The 19,170-nt window shown below is 42.1% G+C and overlaps 1 protein-coding gene across 1 annotated transcript in view; it reads right to left on the reverse strand.

Annotated features, from left to right (window-relative positions):
* Positions 1–19,170, reverse strand: part of LOC139545741 (fibrinogen C domain-containing protein 1-like) — a 192,793-nt gene that overhangs the window by 98,876 nt on the left and 74,747 nt on the right. Inside the window, exons 3-4 of the mRNA XM_071353835.1 lie at positions 7,497–7,656; positions 6,919–7,055 (exon numbers count right to left, since the gene is read on the reverse strand). Of these exons, the coding sequence (XP_071209936.1) occupies positions 6,919–7,055; positions 7,497–7,656 (297 nt within the window). The remainder of the gene's footprint in view (positions 1–6,918; positions 7,056–7,496; positions 7,657–19,170) is intronic.

A 19,170-nucleotide genomic window follows, 5' to 3' on the forward strand; every position in this document is an offset into this window, starting at 1 on the left:
AATAAACCATTCATTTGAACTCTCTTCCTTTTAGCAAATAAAATAAAATGAAAAAATTTATAGTTTTGCTAGGAACAGGGATATTTGAACCCTATATGGATTAAATGTGCTTTTTATTAATAACTTTCCTCACTGAGAACTGCATTACAATTCCAACCCATCTGTAATCCTGGTAAATCATGACTCTGCAGGATCAATGGTTAAGCCACTTCCTTTAAGTATGCAGGGTTCAGTTGTTTTAAAACAACTTTAATCTCAAGGTAGCATCTTGTTTCAGAATCTAAAAGAGCCACTCCAAGAATCGTTAGAGTTTCTCTAGACCTTTAGTGGTCATGTAAAATTCAAACCGCCGCAATGGAAAAGGGGAAAATATGCCACAGAGTTGCCCCTCTGGTATTAATGTTACTTTCATCTTTCATCACCTTTCAAAGTCTGCCATCAGAAATAAGACCACGTTCTCGCCAACGTCGTGTCCCAAGCTATGAGAGGCAGAAAAATACAGCAATTATTGAAAAAACTGAAAAAGTGGAGAGGACTGCAGAACTGCGGGGGCTCAGCTTGGAAAGACGCTATAATAGAAAAGAACGTGTCAAACATTATAGGGTCAAATTGAAACTGGATTGCTATATTTTATTCCCATGCTCTGTCGTTCCAGAGACAGTGAGGACCAGTGTGCTGGTGCAATCCCCCCAGTTGATTACAGACAGAAAATGATTCCTGGATGACTGGTTCCCAGTCAGACCATCTCCCCGAGAGGCTGGTTTCATTTACTTTCTCTTTAAAATGAAGAAAAAAAATATCTAACATATCAAAAGCATTTTTGTATCAAAAACACTATCACTACTACAACTCTGCCGTTTACAACTGCAACTGGGCCTTGGCCTATATCAAATTGTATAAAAGCAGATGGCATACTATCATTATTGTCTACCACTACAGTACTACAACCCCCACTAAGGATGATGGTTATAATTTGATGATAATAAAGCCTGTTCTGTGTAAAATATTTCAGGATGCTGGGCCTCCGAGGTCTTGACCCTGATTGAGACACTCCCTCATAGGCACATCAGTGCACTAGAGTGTCATAACCCACCAGTCTATTGAGTGCTGGGCGCCAGTGGGGAGAGGCAACAACTGTCGCATTGAAGCTGACCCAAGAGTGAAATGGTCGAAGAGTGAATGTCAAGGTTGTCAAAACACACTAATTACGTTCCCAATGTAAATAGGGTAGATCTGGGATTGTTAACCTCTCTACTGCCACTAGGGTTCGAGCAACCTTCAAAGACAAGCTGCTACAGTCATCACAGTGGGAGTGGAACAACGTGAAGAGTCCAGATTAACACCCTAGAGTTGATTGACGCACCGGCGTGCAATGTAAGTAACCAAATCAAAAAATCCCCATCAAAATCCGTCAGTTTAAGCTAGAGATATCTATTTTTGTTGCATTGGATGCGTCTCAATCCACTGCATCTGCTGACTTCACACTTCTGCATCTGCGGTGAAAGGTGGCAGAGCTAGAGCGGTGTTTGTCAGACCATGAGACATCCGGAAAATCGTCTTCTCATGAAAACGTCAGTAGCATCTGAATGTCTTTTTGGCCATTTATGAATGTGTTATTCAATGCTAAATGATCCATAGTATGATCATTTTAAAACAATTCCATATGTCAGTTTAGAACCCCCCTTCTCCAACGGCTTAGACATTTAAGAATTAAAACACTGTCCCAATCAGGTTAGATGCCCAGTATTTCACAGCATCTCATCTAAAAGAAGGCCTGGTTATGGGGCTTCCATCAGTCGGTCAGTTTATTGGCCTCTCCTTCACCCCCACAGCTGATGGTAAGCCAACATGACTGACTGGTCCGTTGTGACAGAGCTCTTTAAAAGAAAAGGATGAGAAAAAAAAACTATGTGTCTAAGTGTTTTATTTTTTTTACATTTTATTTTACTGAACAAATTTCAATTTAAAACAGAGTGATCTGAGTGACATCTGTCACTCTGGCTAGTCTCGTGCACTTTGTCAATGCAAGGGATGCCTCTGGGAAAAGACCTTCATCCATGCATTCCATTAGGGTCATATGTGTCACGAACCCTCTGGAACTTTCATTGCGCACACCTGGCCCCTAATCCCACTGATTGTATTTGTATATATGTGCCCTTTGTTCACCATGGTGGGGTGGATTATTATTACAATGTCCATTGGTGCGTGTGAGTACCTGTGCTGTGTGTTTTGGCTTGCGTGCAATTGTGGATTGCGGAGATGATTACGGGTCTTGTCCTTTGTGTTAATCATTGTGCACGTGTGTATTTATTCGAAGTACTCTTCGCTCTTTTGTTTTGGGTTTCTACCCTGTGTTTTTTTACGTGTTTTTTTGGTCTTCGTCCCCGTGCCCTTACACGGCACGCCGTAAATTGGTGTATAATAAAAACCACTATTACGCATTCCTACGCCTGTCTCCCAAATCTTTGTTACCAACGTGACAGAATAATCGACCATTGAAAGAGACAGCGGGAATGGCCCGTCACACGACGCTGCAACTGGTCCATCCGACAACTTCAGCAGCCACAACTGGCCCATCCGACAACGACACAACTTCAGCAGCTGCATTGGGTCCTGATCGACCCGCACTGCGTTCCTGTGATCGTCCTCGAAACCGGTGAAACTGATTGTATTTGTATAATGTGCCTTTTGTTCACCATGGTGCTGTCCATTATTGTTACAATGTCTGTTGGTGCGTATGATTACCTGTGCTGTGTGTTTTGGGCTTTCGTGCCCTTGTGGATTGTGCAGATGATTACGGGTCTCGTCCCGTGTGATAATCATTGTGCGCGTGTGTTATTTACTCGAGGTACTCCTCGCTCTTTTGTTTTGGGTTTCTACCCCGTGTTTTGTTACGTGTTTGTTTGGTCTTCGTCCCCATGCCTGTACACGGCACCCCGTAATTTGGGCTTAATAAAAAACCTTATGAATTTTAGAAGTCAGGGTTAGGTTTAGGCATTAACTCTCAAATCTTAGGCATTAACTCTGAATGGTTAAGGTTTGGGATAGGATAAAAACAAAACTTTTTATTACTGGATTTTAAACCTGCAAACTTTGAGTATCACAGGCTGATGCTTATGCTTATGCCCATCTGCCATCCCCATCCACAGTTCCTTAGCAAAACAGAAACCTACTTGAAGGTAACAGCGCTCACTATTGTCCCTAGTGGCCGGTTTCCACGTGGTCAGACATGGATGGACGTTGAATACTGGCTTGTAATCACGGGTGACCTGGCTGTTCACACGAGGCTATCAGTCCAATACTATGGTAAACCAAATGGAAGAAAAAATTATACAGAGAAAGCAGAGAGAAAGAGCGGAGAGAGAGAGAGAGAGACGCTGCATGTCTGAGTGTGAAGCAGCAGCCCTCCTGTATGTCAGGAAAGCAGAGCTCCCAGATCTTCAGCTGTGCAGAGAGAGATGAGTCTGTATCCTCATCTGAAAACTGCTGGAGACCAGCAATGATGAATAAGGTCGCTGTGACTATTAATTCCTTTTAAAAGCTCCATTCTTCGCCTTCCATCGCCCACTGTAAAAAATGTCTCTGAATGATCAGAAACTAATACTCTCATCTGTGGGAAGCAGCTTGGTACTAGTAACTAATCACTGGGTACTATTTGTCTCTTTTAAGATTTTGGTAATCATTGGATCATTGGACTTTGGTCTGGGAATGTGTCTCCACGTACTCCTCTGTTAAACCAAGCTGACACCAAGCTAAGGGGAGATGACTCTAGAGCCCTGGAAACCTCAACAAGTCACAGAGGAAATGCTGCGCTGTCACTATCTCAGCTATTGCCAACCGCATAGTGGAAGTTATGAATATCACACTCTTTTCAGTTTAAAAGGCCATTTCACCACAGCTTCTCTCAGCACAAGCCATCTGGGGGTTTCTGCAGACATTGAGTGTGACTGCAGCCGAGGAAATAAATGGAACTTATTCAAACTCCACAAACGGGATAGGGCTTCCACTTTACTGATAAAGTATATGAGTGGCCATTTTAAAGGCAAATGATGTCCCGCTGGTGAGCATCGACGAATAATGCTAATATGACGGACTGAAGATGGTGGTGCAGAATGCCTCATGAGAAATTGCAATATTCAATATCTCTAAAACTGACTAAATAGTAACCCTACACTGATTAATTTACTTGTGGGCAATAACAATCAAGCTGGATAATAACCCCCCAAAACATAAGACTAGAAAAGTTTATTTATAAATATTAGTATCCATTTCTTGCGTTTCTTGGCCCAAGCAGGTCTCTTCTTATTATTGGTGACTTTTGGTAGTGGTTTCTTTGCAGCAATTCGACCATGAAGGCCTGATTCACGCTGTCTCCTCTGAACAGTTGATGTTGAGATGTGTCTGTTACTTGCACTCTGTGAAGCATTTATTTGGGCTGCAATTTGTGAGGCTGGTAAATCTAATGAACGTATCCTCTGCAGCCTCTGCAGCAGTGGTAACTCTGGGTCTTCCTTTCTTGTGAAGGTCTCCATGAGAGCCAGTTTCATTATAGCGCTTGATGGATTTTCGACTCTATTGAAGAAACTTTCAGACCTTCATGTCTTAAAGTAATAATGGACTGTTGTTTCTCTTTGCTTATTTGAGCTGTTCTTGCCATAATATGGACTTGGTCTTTTACCAAATAGGGCTATCTTCTGTATACCACCCCTACCTTGCCACAACACAACTGATTGGCTCAAATTAATTAAGAAGGAAAGAAATTCCACAAATGAACTTTTAACAAGGCACACCTGTAATGCATTCCAGGTGACTATCACATGAAGCTGGTTGAGAGAATGCCAAGAGTATGCAAAGCTGTCATCAAGGCAAAGGGTGGCTACTTTGAAGAATCTCAAATATAAAATATATTTTGATTTGTTTAACACTTTTTTGGTTACTACATGATCCCATATGTGTTATTTCATAGTTTTGATGTATTTACTATTACTCTACAATGTAGAAAATAGTAAAAATGAATAAAAACCTTTGAATGAATAGGTGTGTCCATAGTTTAGACTGGTACTGTATATATATATATATATACATATATACATATATATATACACACACTACCGTTCAAAAGTTTGGGGTTGCTTAGAAATGTCTTTGTTTTTGAAAGAAAAGCACATTTTTTGTCCATTAAAATAACATCAAATTGACCAGAAATACAGTGTAGACATTGTTAATGTTCTACATGTCTATTGTAGCTGGAAATGGCAGATTTGTAATGGAATATCTACATAGGCATACAGAGGCCCATTATCAGCAACCATCACTCCTGTGTTCCAATGGCACATTGTGTTAGCCTATCCGTTTTGAACGGTATTGTACATACTTAACCAAAAAATATATGGGGGATTGGAAATGATGCAGACAATTACATTGATGGAAGCCACAATCTATCTGCAATATTAAAGCTGATCTACCCCCTAACACCTTGCCCAAACCGGCTGCGCGCGTGCGCCATCGTATGGTAATTTAGCTAGTTAGCTTGCACTTGCTAGCTAACGTTAATTTGTCCTATTTAGCTAGATTGCTGTTGCTAGCTAATTTGTCCTGGAATATAAACATTGAGTTGTTATTTTACCTGAAATGCACAAGGATCTCTACTCCGACAATTAATCCACACATAAAACGGCCAACCGAATCGTTTCTAGTCATCTCTCCTCCTTCCAGGCTTTTTCATTGTTTAAATTATATGGTGATCGCATCTAAACTTTCATTGTATTACCACGACTACCGGCAAAACAGTTCGTCTTTCTATCACCCACGTGGGTATAACCAATGAGGAGATGGCACGTGGGTACCTGCTTCTATAAACCGATGAGGAGATGGCACGTGGGTACCTTCTTCTATAAACCAATGAGGAGATGGGAGAGGCAGGACTTGCAGCGCGATCTGCGTCAGAAATAGGAACGACATCTATTTTAGCCCTGGTGTCGCAGACGCTCGTTGGTGCGTTCAAGCAGTGTGGGTGCAATAATTGAATAACATGGATTTCTACATTTATTTTGCGACGCTCGCGCACGCGACGTGTCCGGTCTGGTCAGCATGTTAGCCCTTGGCGTCGCAGACGCTCGTTGGCGTGTCCGGTCTGGTCAGCATGTAAAACATAAATAAATAAATCCTCATGCAGGATTTTTGTTTACCTCATGTCATGCTGTCATATCTAAAGTATAATGGTCTGTGCTTGAGGTTGGTCTAGTGATCAACACTGCTGCCTCCAGACAAAACATGGCCAGCTGAGGTTCCAATCTTCATTGTGCCAGTTGCTTTACTGCCCTCCCACTCTACCTATCCCACAATCCGTTCAATGCTTTCTAAATAAAGCAAGACTAACAATGCTCTGTCTACACAACAGTCTAAAAGAACATGAAATGCTAGAGTGGAAGGAAAGCTAAGAAGCCGCAGGATATTACCTTCAAGGCACTTGAAAAGTTAATGGGCTTTGTATTTGAAACACATTCTTATGAAAAAAAGAGAAAGAGGTACTTTTAAGTGATCCCTCATGCTCAGAATAATTGGCTTTTTTAGCAATGAAGTATTGGAGGACACTTTAGGAATAGTGATGAGAAAAGTAACACAAATTAATTCCTCCAAACATACCCTGAAAGTTAGACTTGGTTAGAACTTTTCTGATAGTGTGCTATTAAAGCTCCTATGTGTTTGATGAATGAGTGAGTGAGTAAAAGGCCATGCTTTTAACTGCGCTGTGATTAAATTTAAATTAAACAAACATTGGTTTGATGCATGCATCTGTCTGTCCGTCCATATGTTTTGTGGATGTACTGTATATAGTACATTGTTGTCAAGTACTGGTATCATACCTAAACATGATTGTTTCTCCTACACAGGTTGACACACAGAAGAGACACTCACCGTCCATCCTCCTCCATCCGTTGTCATGTCACAGAAGACCTGGAAGCCAGCAGGGTAGTGTGTGGGAAAGATAGAGTAGATCCCATCCTCCCGCTGGCCACCGGTGAAGATATCACTGCAGTCCCGAGGTCTAGAGCCTAGCGAGATCAGAAACCTGATTCACTTTTAAATCCGAGAATTTCTCATAGACATGATTCAATTAAACCAGCGAGCTCCATCATTTTCTTCTCTTAATAATCTGTCGTATCTCTGAATCAACCTAGACAGCTTCACTACACCCTGTCAAAATCCTGTCTGTACTTTATAGAAACGCCATGTTTGTACAAAAATGACTTGGGATGTCAGAGTATGCAAACAGTTAACACAGTGTAAACCTATTTCAATATGAAGCTATGCTTTTTTTCCCCTCTAGTGCAATTGTGAACAATAGCCATGTCAGACATAAAATACATCCAACATATGGTTCACTGCAGCTCAAAGGATCAACAATTGTCCGACAGCTGACATGGAGTAGTTAAGAGATGTCCATGCACTCATTTACTATTTCTCCTTCCACCAGCCACTATCCATAGGCCTACCATTGGAGCAGCCTTTGGGCCGAGTACTACGGGCAGGTGCTCTCTGGAGGTCTGCCTTCAGCTTGCTCTTCAGGTTCCCTGTCTCCTTCTGCATGGAGTTGAGTGTATCACTCACGGAGTTCACCACCTTCACCATGTTGATCTGGCTCTCGGACAGCAGCTGGAAACAAACACACAAATAGCCCATTGAAGGCCACTCTGTAGTTGGAAAAACAACTAAACAGCAGCCTTGTCACCTGCTATGAAGCTGCCGGATGGGGCTGGAGAAATTACTGGCAGAGCTAGGATGAAATGTCCTAACAGTAACTGTTTTGAACAATCTATTTGGATGTAATGCATAGTTAGGAGTACTTGCGCAGTATGTACCTGACACATGAAATTCGTTTTTGTAAAGGATTTCCTTTGACTAAAAAAATCTCCAGTTGAAGAGGGCATGCAGACACCTCCCATTCCCTCATATCTTAGACATCAGGGATCATGCGATACCACTGCAGGCTCTCTTACTCTAAACACACGAGGCCATGTGATTACGTTTCCCTCGGTAGACATGGCATTAACACCCTACACCAGTGCTTCCCAAACTTCTTATAGTCCCGTACCCCTTCAAACATTCAACCTCCAGCTGCTTAACCCCTCTAGCACCAGGGTCAGCGCACTCTCAAATATAGTTTTTTTGCCATAATTGTAAGCCTGCCACACACACACACACACACTATACTATACATTTATTAAACATAAGAATGAGTGTGAGTTTTTGTCAGAACCCGGCTCATGTGAAGTGACAAAAAACTCTTATAGGACCAGGTCACAAATAATAATATAATAATCAATAATTTTGCTCTTTATTTAGCCATCTTACATATAAAACCTTATTTGTTCATCGAAATTGTGAATAACTCACCACAGGTTAATGAGAAGGGTGTGCTTGAAAGGATGCACATAACTACGCAATGTTGGGTTGTATTGGAGAGAGTCTCAGTCTTAAATCATTTTCCACACACAGTCTGTGCCTGTATTTAGTTTTCATGCTAGTGAGGGTCAAGAATCACCTCTCACATAGGTACGTGGTTGAAAGGGCATCAGTGTCTTAACGGTACGATTTGCCAAGGCAGGATATCCTGAGTGCAGCCCAATACAGAAATCTGGCAGTAGCTAATTAAATAAAAAAATTAAAGGACCGCTTGTTGCAATTTTGATGAGGCTCTCTTGTTCAGATATCGGTAAATGGACTGGAGGCAGGGCATGAAAGGGATAAAGAATCCAGTTGTTTGTGTCATCCGTTTCAGGAAAGACCTGCGTAATTGCGTATCCAACTCACTCAGGTGATTTGCTGTATCACATTTGACATTGAGTTCATTTGAGTTGAGCTTGAGTTCATTTGCACGCAACAAATCACACAATGATGTTGTTAATGCAGACAGAGAAGAGCTCCAACTTCTTAATCATAGCCTCAATTTTGTCCTGCACACTGAATATAGTTACGGAGAGTCCCTGTAATCCTAGATTCAGATAATTCAGGAGAGAAAAAACATCACCCAGATAGGCCAGTCGTGTGAGAAACTCGTCATCATGCAAGTGGTCAGACAAGTGAAAACTATGGTTAGTAAAGAAAACTTTAAGCTCGTCTCTCAATTCAAATAAACGTGTCAATACTTTGCCCCTTGATAACCAGCACACTTCTGTATGTTGTAAAAGCGTTACTGTACATGGTCGCTGCCCTTGCTTTAACAAAATTAACAATTTTCACTGTAGTGTCCAAAATGTCTTTCAAGCTGTCAGGCATTCCCTTGGCAGCAAGAGCCTCTCGGGGGATGCTGCAGTGTACCCAACACATCTTGACCAAAGTCCATTTGAAGTCACAAAGCTGTCCAGAATTAAAAAAAATATCATCTCCTGTTGTCATGTTCCAGTGGTTTGCAGAAGAAGATGTCTTCCTTAATTGACCCCTCATAAACGCAATGGACATATACCAGGAGCTGTGCCAGGCCCGCCACGTCTGTTGACTCATCCAGCTGTCCCGCATAGAATTCACTGGCTTGTATGCGAAACAGTAATTGTTTCAAAACATCTCCTGCCATGCCACTGATGCGTCGTTGTTTGATAAATGCATTGTCTGTATAGTTTTTTTGCCTTTTCCCCCAGCATTGTCCCAGCCATATCAGCGGTAGCAGGAAGAATTAAGTCCTCCACAATAGTATGGGACTTGCCTGTCCTAGCCACTCGGTAGCTCACCACATAAGATGCTTCTAGCCCCTTCTTATTAATGGTATCTCTTGTTTTTATACGTCTTACTACTCAAAAGTCGCCTTAATTCTCACTCCAAAAACTCCTGTGGTGTATTTTTCAAATTGGCATGTTTTGTTTCTAAATGTCTGCGCAAGAGTGAAGGTTTCCGGGTGGCGCAGTGGTCTAGGGCACTGCATCGCAGTACTAGCTGCGCCACCAGAGTCTCTGGGTTCGCGCCCAGGCTCTGTCGCAGCCGGCCGCGACCGGGAGGTCCGTGGGGCGACGCACAATTGGCATAGCGTCGTCCGGGTTAGGGAGGGTTTGGCCGGTAGGGATATCCTTGTCTCATTGCACTCCAGCGACTCCTGTGGCGGGCTGGGCGCAGTGCGCGCTAACCAAGGGGGCCAGGTACACGGTGTTTCCTCCGACACATTGGTGCGGCTGGCTTCCGGGTTGGAGGCGCGCTGTGTTAAGAAGCAGTGCGGCTTGGTTGGGTTGTGCTTCGGAGGACGCATGGCTTTCGACCTTTGTCTCTCCCGAGCCCGTACGGGAGTTGTAGCGATGAGACAAGATAGTAATTACTAGCGATTGGATACCATGAAAAAATTGGGGAGAAAAAAAAAAAAAATTAAAAAAAAAAAAGAACAAACAAAACAAGAAAAGAGTGAAGGTTTCATCGAGTTGTGAGATAGTACTTTTGCACATATAACACACTGTGGCCGAGGAAAGGCACTACTCCCAATATAAGTGAACCCCAAATCAATGTAGTTCTCATCATATTTGCGCCTCTTCGATGGTCCAACGTCCCTGTCTGTTGTTTGGTTCTTTCCCGGGTAAGGGGCCAGTAGCTCTTCGGCTGCATCAGATTCACAACTGTCGGTGTCCATGCTAGCTGGGCTAACAACAAATGTAGAATAACTGATGCTAGCATTGGATGTGCTCGTGGAAGCAGAACAACTTGTGTTGTCGACAGTGTCTCTATGGATGTAGGCCTTACTTTTTTTAACCATTAATCCATTTTCGAGCAAACAGAATGATTAGCAGCTACGTTTGGCTACATACGGACCGTTAGTGGAATTCCTGCGAAAGAATAACGGTTAATGTGATTGGAAGTTAATTATTTGACTAGGCTACCTATATTTGACAATGTGTTTTTATCTCGCTGAACACCATATGGTTAAATTTTTTGGCAGTGAATCGAGGATACTCAGGCGAGAAAAAAACTCACCCAAATGTTGGAAAATCTAAATGGACTTACATTTAAAAACAAATGTGAATCACATTTTTATTTGGCGAACTCCCAACGGCATTGCGCGTACCTGCCCTACACAATTGGGTAAAACATGCAATTAGGCTCTCCCTGAGTGTGAGTTTTCATTAATCAGAATGTAGGGTGTACAATCAAAAACGCATCTTTTGACCAATGGTTAAAATAATATGCTAATTATGTAGATACTCCTCTAAGAAAAGGAATTGTTCAAACCTCATGTCTCCTAATTAGGGTGACTACATCAATGGAGGTCAGAGAAAAAAGTGGTCACAAATCTGGAAAATTGCAGCATGTCAGCTACTGTAGCTGGATTCTAGCTAAAATTAGCAAACTATTTGATTTGAGAAAATTAATTGAAATCCAAAAGGATCAGAGTTAGGCTGTACCGTTAGTTTATTTCAACCATGTGCGTGTTGAGTTCACGAGCCCAACTAACATTAGTGGTGCAGCAGGTGCATGGTGTTAATTGGGGTGTGATCAATTTGAGCCTCGTTTGGTGCAGCATGTAACTAGCCTAGAAGTGAAGGTAACAACATGGCTAATATTTACTAATTTGTTCTTCAAAACGCAAAAAACTAAGAATGTTTGTCTGGCCAAAAATGGTTAGATAACTAACTAGCTATATAGCTAGCTACAACACCGACCTCAACATCTTGTAATTTAGTGCTCACGTTAGATATCCTTTACACGTTTACAGTGAGGAGAACCCTAAGATTGTCTTGCGTGGTAAAGATACATTTGAAATGCATTTGAATCAGTTGCAATCAGACCCACAGCTACCATCTGTGTTCGGAGTAAATAGAAATTCTAAACTAAACAGTTTGCAGCACTGCCATGTTTGTAGTAATTGTCCTGTGGACATAATGCATGACATTCTTGAAGGGGTGGCTCGGTTTGAGTTCAAATTGCTGTTTGCGTCTCTGAATGTGTCTCTGAAAATATCATTTCGAAACGTGCGCTTCCCTCCAGAATCTACTCGTTTGACTATGGGTACTCGGAGCGTAAAACACGTCCAACTAAAGTCGACCTAGAGAACAGTGGAAATAGCATAGCGCTAAATTATATTCAACCTTTTTTTGGGGTGATGTTCCATCAGGAAATGAGAACTGGAATTTGCTGCTCATCTTATTGGAAAAATCAACATGGTTTTTTCCTCTTTTCTTAGCCAGGGCATTACTGTGTATCTGAAACATTTGACAATTGTACATCACACACTTTTCAAACAGCTGTACCCACATAACTTGATACCCGAACATCCCTTTATGATACATCTCCCAGCATGCATAAGACAAATCGGTCCTTTATTACATACTGTATGTGGTGCATGAGGTTTGAGGCAAAGTACAAACTCTTTTAAGAACACCCTCGAAAACTTCAAGAACATTACTAAGTCCCTTGCCAAAAAACACCAATTTGCTATAAGCCATCCCTGGGAGACATCACCATTGCGACATACTGAGTATGGACCAATGAAAGCATTTTCCCTGAGTGATTTTACTGGTGGTGATGAGATGGCAGCGTCACTTCAGGTCACTATGCAGAAAGCCATTTACTCTACCAGCTGGGTTAAGATGGATGGCACGGAGTACAGAGAGGGACTGTTAGTTTGCAGTTAGATGGAGCATGAAATGCCAGTCTTTTGTAAAATAACTAAGATCATTGTGGTTGACAATATTGTATACCTATTGCTGGACAAGTTGCATATTGATAATTTCAGTGAACATTACCATGCATTCACTGTGTTTGATAGTGTCGATGACAAATTTGTTGACAAAGTTGACGATCTGAAATTGCCTCGCTTCGAGGCAAATAACACTGAAACATGCAAGCAGCTGTACCGGAAGACTGTGTGATCACGCTCTCTGCAGCCGATGTGAGTAAGATCTTTAGACAGGTCAACATTCACAAGGCCGCAGGGCCAGACGGATTACCAGGACGTGTACTGCGAGCGAGCGCTGACCAACTGGCAAGTGTCTTCACTGACATTTTCAACCTCTCCCTGTCTGAGTCTGTGATACCAACATGTTTAAAGTAACTTGCCTAAATTACTACTGACCCGTAGCACTCACGTCTGTAGCCATGAAGTGCTTTGAAAGGCTGGTCATGGCTCACATCAACACCATCATCCCAGAAACCTTAGACCAACTCCAATTTCCATACCACCCCAACAGATCCACAGATGATGCAGTCTCTAATGCACTCCACACTGCCCTTTCCCACCTGGACAGAAGGAACACATTTACATTTTACATTTAAGTCATTTAGCAGACGCTCTTATCCAGAGCGACTTACAAGTTGGTGAGACGAAAACGTGAACACTTACAAAACTACAAAATAACAAACGTGGCTTACCGATACAGTCCTTTTTGGTGCAGACAAAACACAGAGACAGGAAACAATTTGATTTGAGTAATAGATTATTGGCAGCTATGTCAAGAAAATTGCATAGCCTAGTCTTAAGGAGGACTTCCACTTGTGTTAAATAGGAACTCTGCAAATACTCTTGTTCTCATATAGTACATGTACTGAGGTGCCTGTGATGCACTGATTTCATTCTGATGCACTGTGATGCACCGTTTTCATTTTAATGCGGGTGTGATGCACTGTTTTCACAGTGATAGGCACCTCGGTACATGCACTATATGTGATGCACTGATTTCATTCTGATGCGCCTGTGATGCACTGATTTGAATGTGCCTGTGATGCACTGTTTTCATTTTAATGTGCCTGTGATGCACTGTTTTCACTGTGATGCGCCTGTGATGCACTTTTTACATTTTAATAGGCCTGTGATGCACTGTTTTCACTTTGGCCTAAATAAATTAAACAAAGCAGAGTCACTACTCTTGTAAGGAATCATGTATTGCTCCTGTTTAAGTCACCTACAACTTGCAGGCTTGATTTATGAGTGGGAGAGAACCAGACAAAATGGTTATTTCCTAGTGTGAATATTTAGCACTTTCTGGTGTCAATTCAGGTCCAGGATGCATTCTCTATAGTTGATCCTCAACACTGTAAGGCGTTGCTGCTCAATTCTGAGGGTGTTGAAAAAAACACTCCCATGGGTCATTTGAACAATGTCTGAGGTGTTATATTGTAACACTCCAAGTGTTTCAATAAGAACACTACCAAAGTGTTAAATTAACACTGAGTGGCCCTCTATAAACACTGGATGAGTGTTGAAAAAACACTTCCATGGGTCATTTGAAAAAAACTGAAGTCATATCTTAACACTCAAGAGTGTTTCACTATTAACACTACAAAAGTGTTAAATTACAGAGTGGACCTACAGTACCTGTCAAAAGTTTAAAACAGATATTCATTCAAGGGTTTTTCTTTTTTTTAAACTATTTTCTAAATTGTAGAATAATAGTGAAGACATAAAAACTATGAAAGAACACATATGGAATCATATAGTAACCAAGAAAGTGTAAAACAAATCAATGTATTTTATATTTTATATTCTTCAAAGTAGCCACCCTTTGCCATGATGACAGCTTTGCACACTCTTGGCATTCTCTCAACCAGCTTCACCTGGAATGCTTTTCCAACAGTCTTGAAGCAGTTCCCACATACAGTGGGGCAAAAAGGTATTTAGTCAGCCACCAATTGTGCAAGTTCTCCCACTTAAAAAGATGAGAGAGGCCTGTAATTTTCATCATAGGTACACTTCAACTATGACAGACAAAATGAGAAGAAAAAAAATCCAGAAAATCACATTGTAGGATTTTTTATGAATTTATTTGCAAATTATGGTGGAAAATAAGTATTTGGTCACCTACAAACAAGCAAGATTTCTGGCTCTCACAGACCTGTGTCACGTCCTGACCATAGTGCTTATGTGTTTTGCTTGTTTTAGTGTTGGTCAGGACGTGAGCTGGGTGGGCATTCTATGTTGTGTGTCTAGTTTGTCTGTTTCTGTGTTCAGCCTAATATGGTTCTCAATCAGAGGCAGCTGTCAATCGTTGTCCCTGATTGAGAATCATATATAGGTGGCTTGTTTTGTGTTGGGATTTTGTGGGTGGTTGTTTCCTGTCTCTGTGTTTTGTCTGCACCAGAAAGGACTGTATCGGTAAGCCACGTTTGTTATTTTGTAGTTTTGTAAGTGTTTTGTAAGTGTTCACGTTTTGTCTGTCATTAAATATGTTGAACACGGAATATGCTGCGTCTTCAGACGAAGAGGAGGAAGGCTGCCGTTACAACCTGTAACTTCTTATTTAAGAGGCTCCTCTGTCCTCCACTCGTTACCTGTATTAATGGCACCTGTTTGAACTTGTTATCAATATAAAAGACACCTGTCTACAACCTCAAACATTCACACTCCAAACTCCACTATGGCCAAGACCAAAGAGCTGTCAAAGGACACCAGAAACAAAATTGTAGACCTGCACCAGGCTGGGAAGACTGAATCTGCAATAGGTAAGCAGCTTGTTTTGAAGAAACCACTGTGGGAGCAATTATTAGGAAATGGAAGACATACAAGACCACTGATAATCTCCCTCGATCTGGGGCTCCACGCAAGATCTCACCCCGTGGGGTCTAAATGATCACAAGAATGTTGAGCAAAAATCCCAGAACCACACGGGGGGACCTAGTTAATGACCTGCAGAGAGCTGGTACCAAAGTAACAAAGCCTACCATCAGTAACACACTACGCCTCCAGGGACTCAAATCCTGCAGTGCCAGACGTGTCCCCCTGCTTAAGCCAGTACATGTCCAGGCCCGTCTGAAGTTTGCTAGAGAGCATTTGGATGATCCAGAAGAAGATTGGGAGAATGTCATATGGTCAGATGAAACCAAAATATAACTTTTTGGTAAAAAACTCAACTCGTCGTGTTTGGAGGACAAAGAATGCTGAGTTGCATCCAAAGAACACCATACCTACTGTGAAGCACGGGGGTGGAAACATCATGCTTTGGGGCTGTTTTTCTGCAAAGGGACCAGGACGACTGATCCGTGTAAAGGAAAGAATGAATGGGGCCATGTATCGTGATATTTTGAGTGAAAACCTCCTTCCATCAGCAAGGGCATTGAAGATGAAACGTGGCTGGGTCTTTCATCATGACAATGATCCCAAACACACCGCCCGGGCAACAAAGGAGTGGCTTCGTAAGAAGCATTTCAAGGTCCTGGAATGGCCTAGCCAGTCTCCAGATCTCAACCCCATAGAAAATCTTTGGAGGGAGTTGAAAGTCCGTGTTGCCCAGCAACAGCCCCAAAACATCACTGCTCTAGAGGAGATCTGCATGGAGGAATGGGCCAAAATACCAGCAACAGTGTGTGAAAACCTTGTGAAGACTTACAGAAAACGTTTGACCTCTGTCACTTGAGGTCAAAGCACTTGTTGGCTGCTTTTCCTTCACTCTGCGGTCCAACTTATACCAAATCATCTCAAATGGGTTGAGGTCGGGTGATTGTGGAGGCCAAGTCATCTGATGCAGCACTCCATCACTCTCCTTTTTGGTCAAATAGCTCTTACAAAATCTGGAGGTGTGTTGGGTCATTGTCCTGTTGAAAAACAAATGATAGTCCCACTAAGAGCAAACCAGATGGGATGACGTATCGCTGCAGAATGCTGTGGTAGCCATGCAGGTTACGTGTGCCTTGAATTCGAAATAAATCACTGACAGAGTCACGAGCAAAGCACCCCGACACCATCACACGTCCTCCTCCATGCATCATGATGGGAACCACTCTGCATCTCACACCTACTCTGCATCTCACAAAGACACTGCGGTTGGAACCAAAAATCTCAAATTTGGACTCATCAGATCAACGGACAGATTTCCGGGTTAGTGTTTGGCCCCGGTAGGCAGTCACTGTAAATAAGAATTTGTTCTTAACTGACTTGCCTAGTTAAATAAAAAAAGTTGTGGTTTCTTTGCAGCAATTCGACCATGAAGGCCTGATTAACACAGTCTCCTCTGAACAGTTAATGTTGAGATTTGTCTGTTTTTCTAATGAACTTATCCTCTGCAGCAGACGTAACTCTGGGTCTTCCTTTCCTGTGCCGGTCCTCATGAGAGCTAGTTTCATCATAGCACTTGATGGATTTTGCGGCTGCACTCAAAGACATTTTCTGCATTGACTGACCTTGATGTCTTAAAGTAATGATGGATTGTCATTTCTCTTTGCTTATTTGAGCTGTTCTTGCCATAATATGGACTTGGTCTTTTACCAAATAGGGCTATGTTCTGCATACCCACTCTACCTTGTCACAAGACAACTGATTGGCTCAAACGCATTAAGAAGCAAAGAAATGCACCTGAGCTCAATTTCGAGTCTTATAGCAAAGGGTCTGAATACTTATGTAAATTATTATTTTGGGTTAAAAAAACACTCCAGGCCACTATCAAAGGTCTAAAACTATGTAGAAATGATGTCTACATTATAATAGGCCTATATCTTTTCAAATAACTTTGCTCAGCAAATTGCTTTTGGCCAACAAATCGGTCCGGAAAATGAAATGCCGATGTCGCTCTTGAGATGAAATTATTGCCCACCCATGCTGTAGAGTTACTCAAACATCCTCATTCTGCAGGGTGTCCACCCACTCCTCCTAGAATGGGTGAAATTGTGCTTTGGTGACAAATTTTCACTTGCTTATGTTATGAAATACATTTTACCAAGACAAATGTGATTATTCATGTTCTGAATCGTTCAGTGGGGTCTTTCTCTAACATATCATTAACATTATATTCAAAAAGTCGGATTTCGTAAACTAATACATCCGATTAATAAGTTCTGAGCTATGTTGACACAGCAGTGCAGGTTTCTCATAACAACTTTTAAGAATTTTACATTTTGTCTTCGTCCTCTTCAATATTGTTTCCACTGGTAGCAAAAAGCTAAATTAGCATGACACAAACTGAATTACGGTCCATTCGGAAGGTATTCAGACCCTTTCCCTTTTTCCACATTATGTTATGTTACAGCTTTATTCTAAAATGTTTGAAATAATTTTCCCCCCTCATCAATCTACACCCAATACCACATAATGCAAAAATCGAAAACAGTTTTTTTATCAGAAATACCTTATTACCCAAATGTAATTTAATTTAGTTTAATTATAACAATATTTGTTTTACTCAAACCTCACTGGGTTTGGAATGACTGGGCCAAAAAGCCAAAAGGAGAACGGTGAGCAGCATCAAACCACAGAGGCCACCCCCAAGCCCAGCAGCGATGATGAGTCGCCAGGATAATGGCTCCACAACCCCCTCCACCTCCGACTGTTCCTGACGATCTTGGAACAGAGGAGCCAGCCCAGGTTAGCCTAGAATTCTACCCTAGCCAAGGTTTTCTGTCCAAAAACATAAATTTTATAGCAACTGGTTCATAGGAAGAGAGTGACTGGGATACTCGGTTACTACAGATTAGAGCACTGCATGGGAATAAAATTAAGCCCGAGCCGTACCTATGCACGCAACGTTCTGGTCCTACCCTACCCAGGCCCGATTGCTTTTGCCAAATTTAAGGCCCAGCCCTGCCCGAAACCCAAAATCAGAAAGAACTTCCTCCTTTAGTAAATCCATCAACTGCTCCTCTCTGTCTGTCACTTAATCACCCCGCTTGGGCAGCTCTGCCAGATATATTGGAGATAGGAATCCCATTGGGAAATGAATGGAGGACCCCACCCAGTAGACTGTCGACCACTAGCGTTCACGTTGTCATGGTGTTGCTAAGCTAATAAATCACCCAATCCCCTCTCAAAGTCTCTAACTCCCTGATCTGTTTCACCTGTCCTTGTGCTTGTCTCAATCCCCTCCAGGTGTCGCCCATCTTCCCCACTTATCCTCTGGGTATTTATACCTGTGTTTTCTGTCTGTCGGTGCCAGTTCGTCTTGTTTGTTCAAGCCTACCAGTGGTTTGTGTCTCAGCTCCTGCTTTTTCCAGTCTCTCTTTTCTCACCCTCCTGGTTTTGACCCTTGCCTGTCCTGACTTCGAGCCCGCCTGCCTGACTATTTTTGTTTCCCATGTCGAAAATGCTGTGTTAATGCTAATGCAGACAAGGCCTTCACCCAAGCTGGGTATTCTAACTAAGTAAGCTATTGATAGTACCAAAGGATTCACTAGGCACGCATCAAGCAAAGAGCATTTGAAATGCACTGCATTGTGGAAAGAAAAACAAGTTTGAAGTGCTATGGGAACATCAGCATCAACACTGGCAAGAAATCG

Source organism: Salvelinus alpinus, chromosome 19, assembly GCF_045679555.1.
Source record: "Salvelinus alpinus chromosome 19, SLU_Salpinus.1, whole genome shotgun sequence".
Classification (NCBI taxonomy): domain Eukaryota; kingdom Metazoa; phylum Chordata; class Actinopteri; order Salmoniformes; family Salmonidae; genus Salvelinus; species Salvelinus alpinus.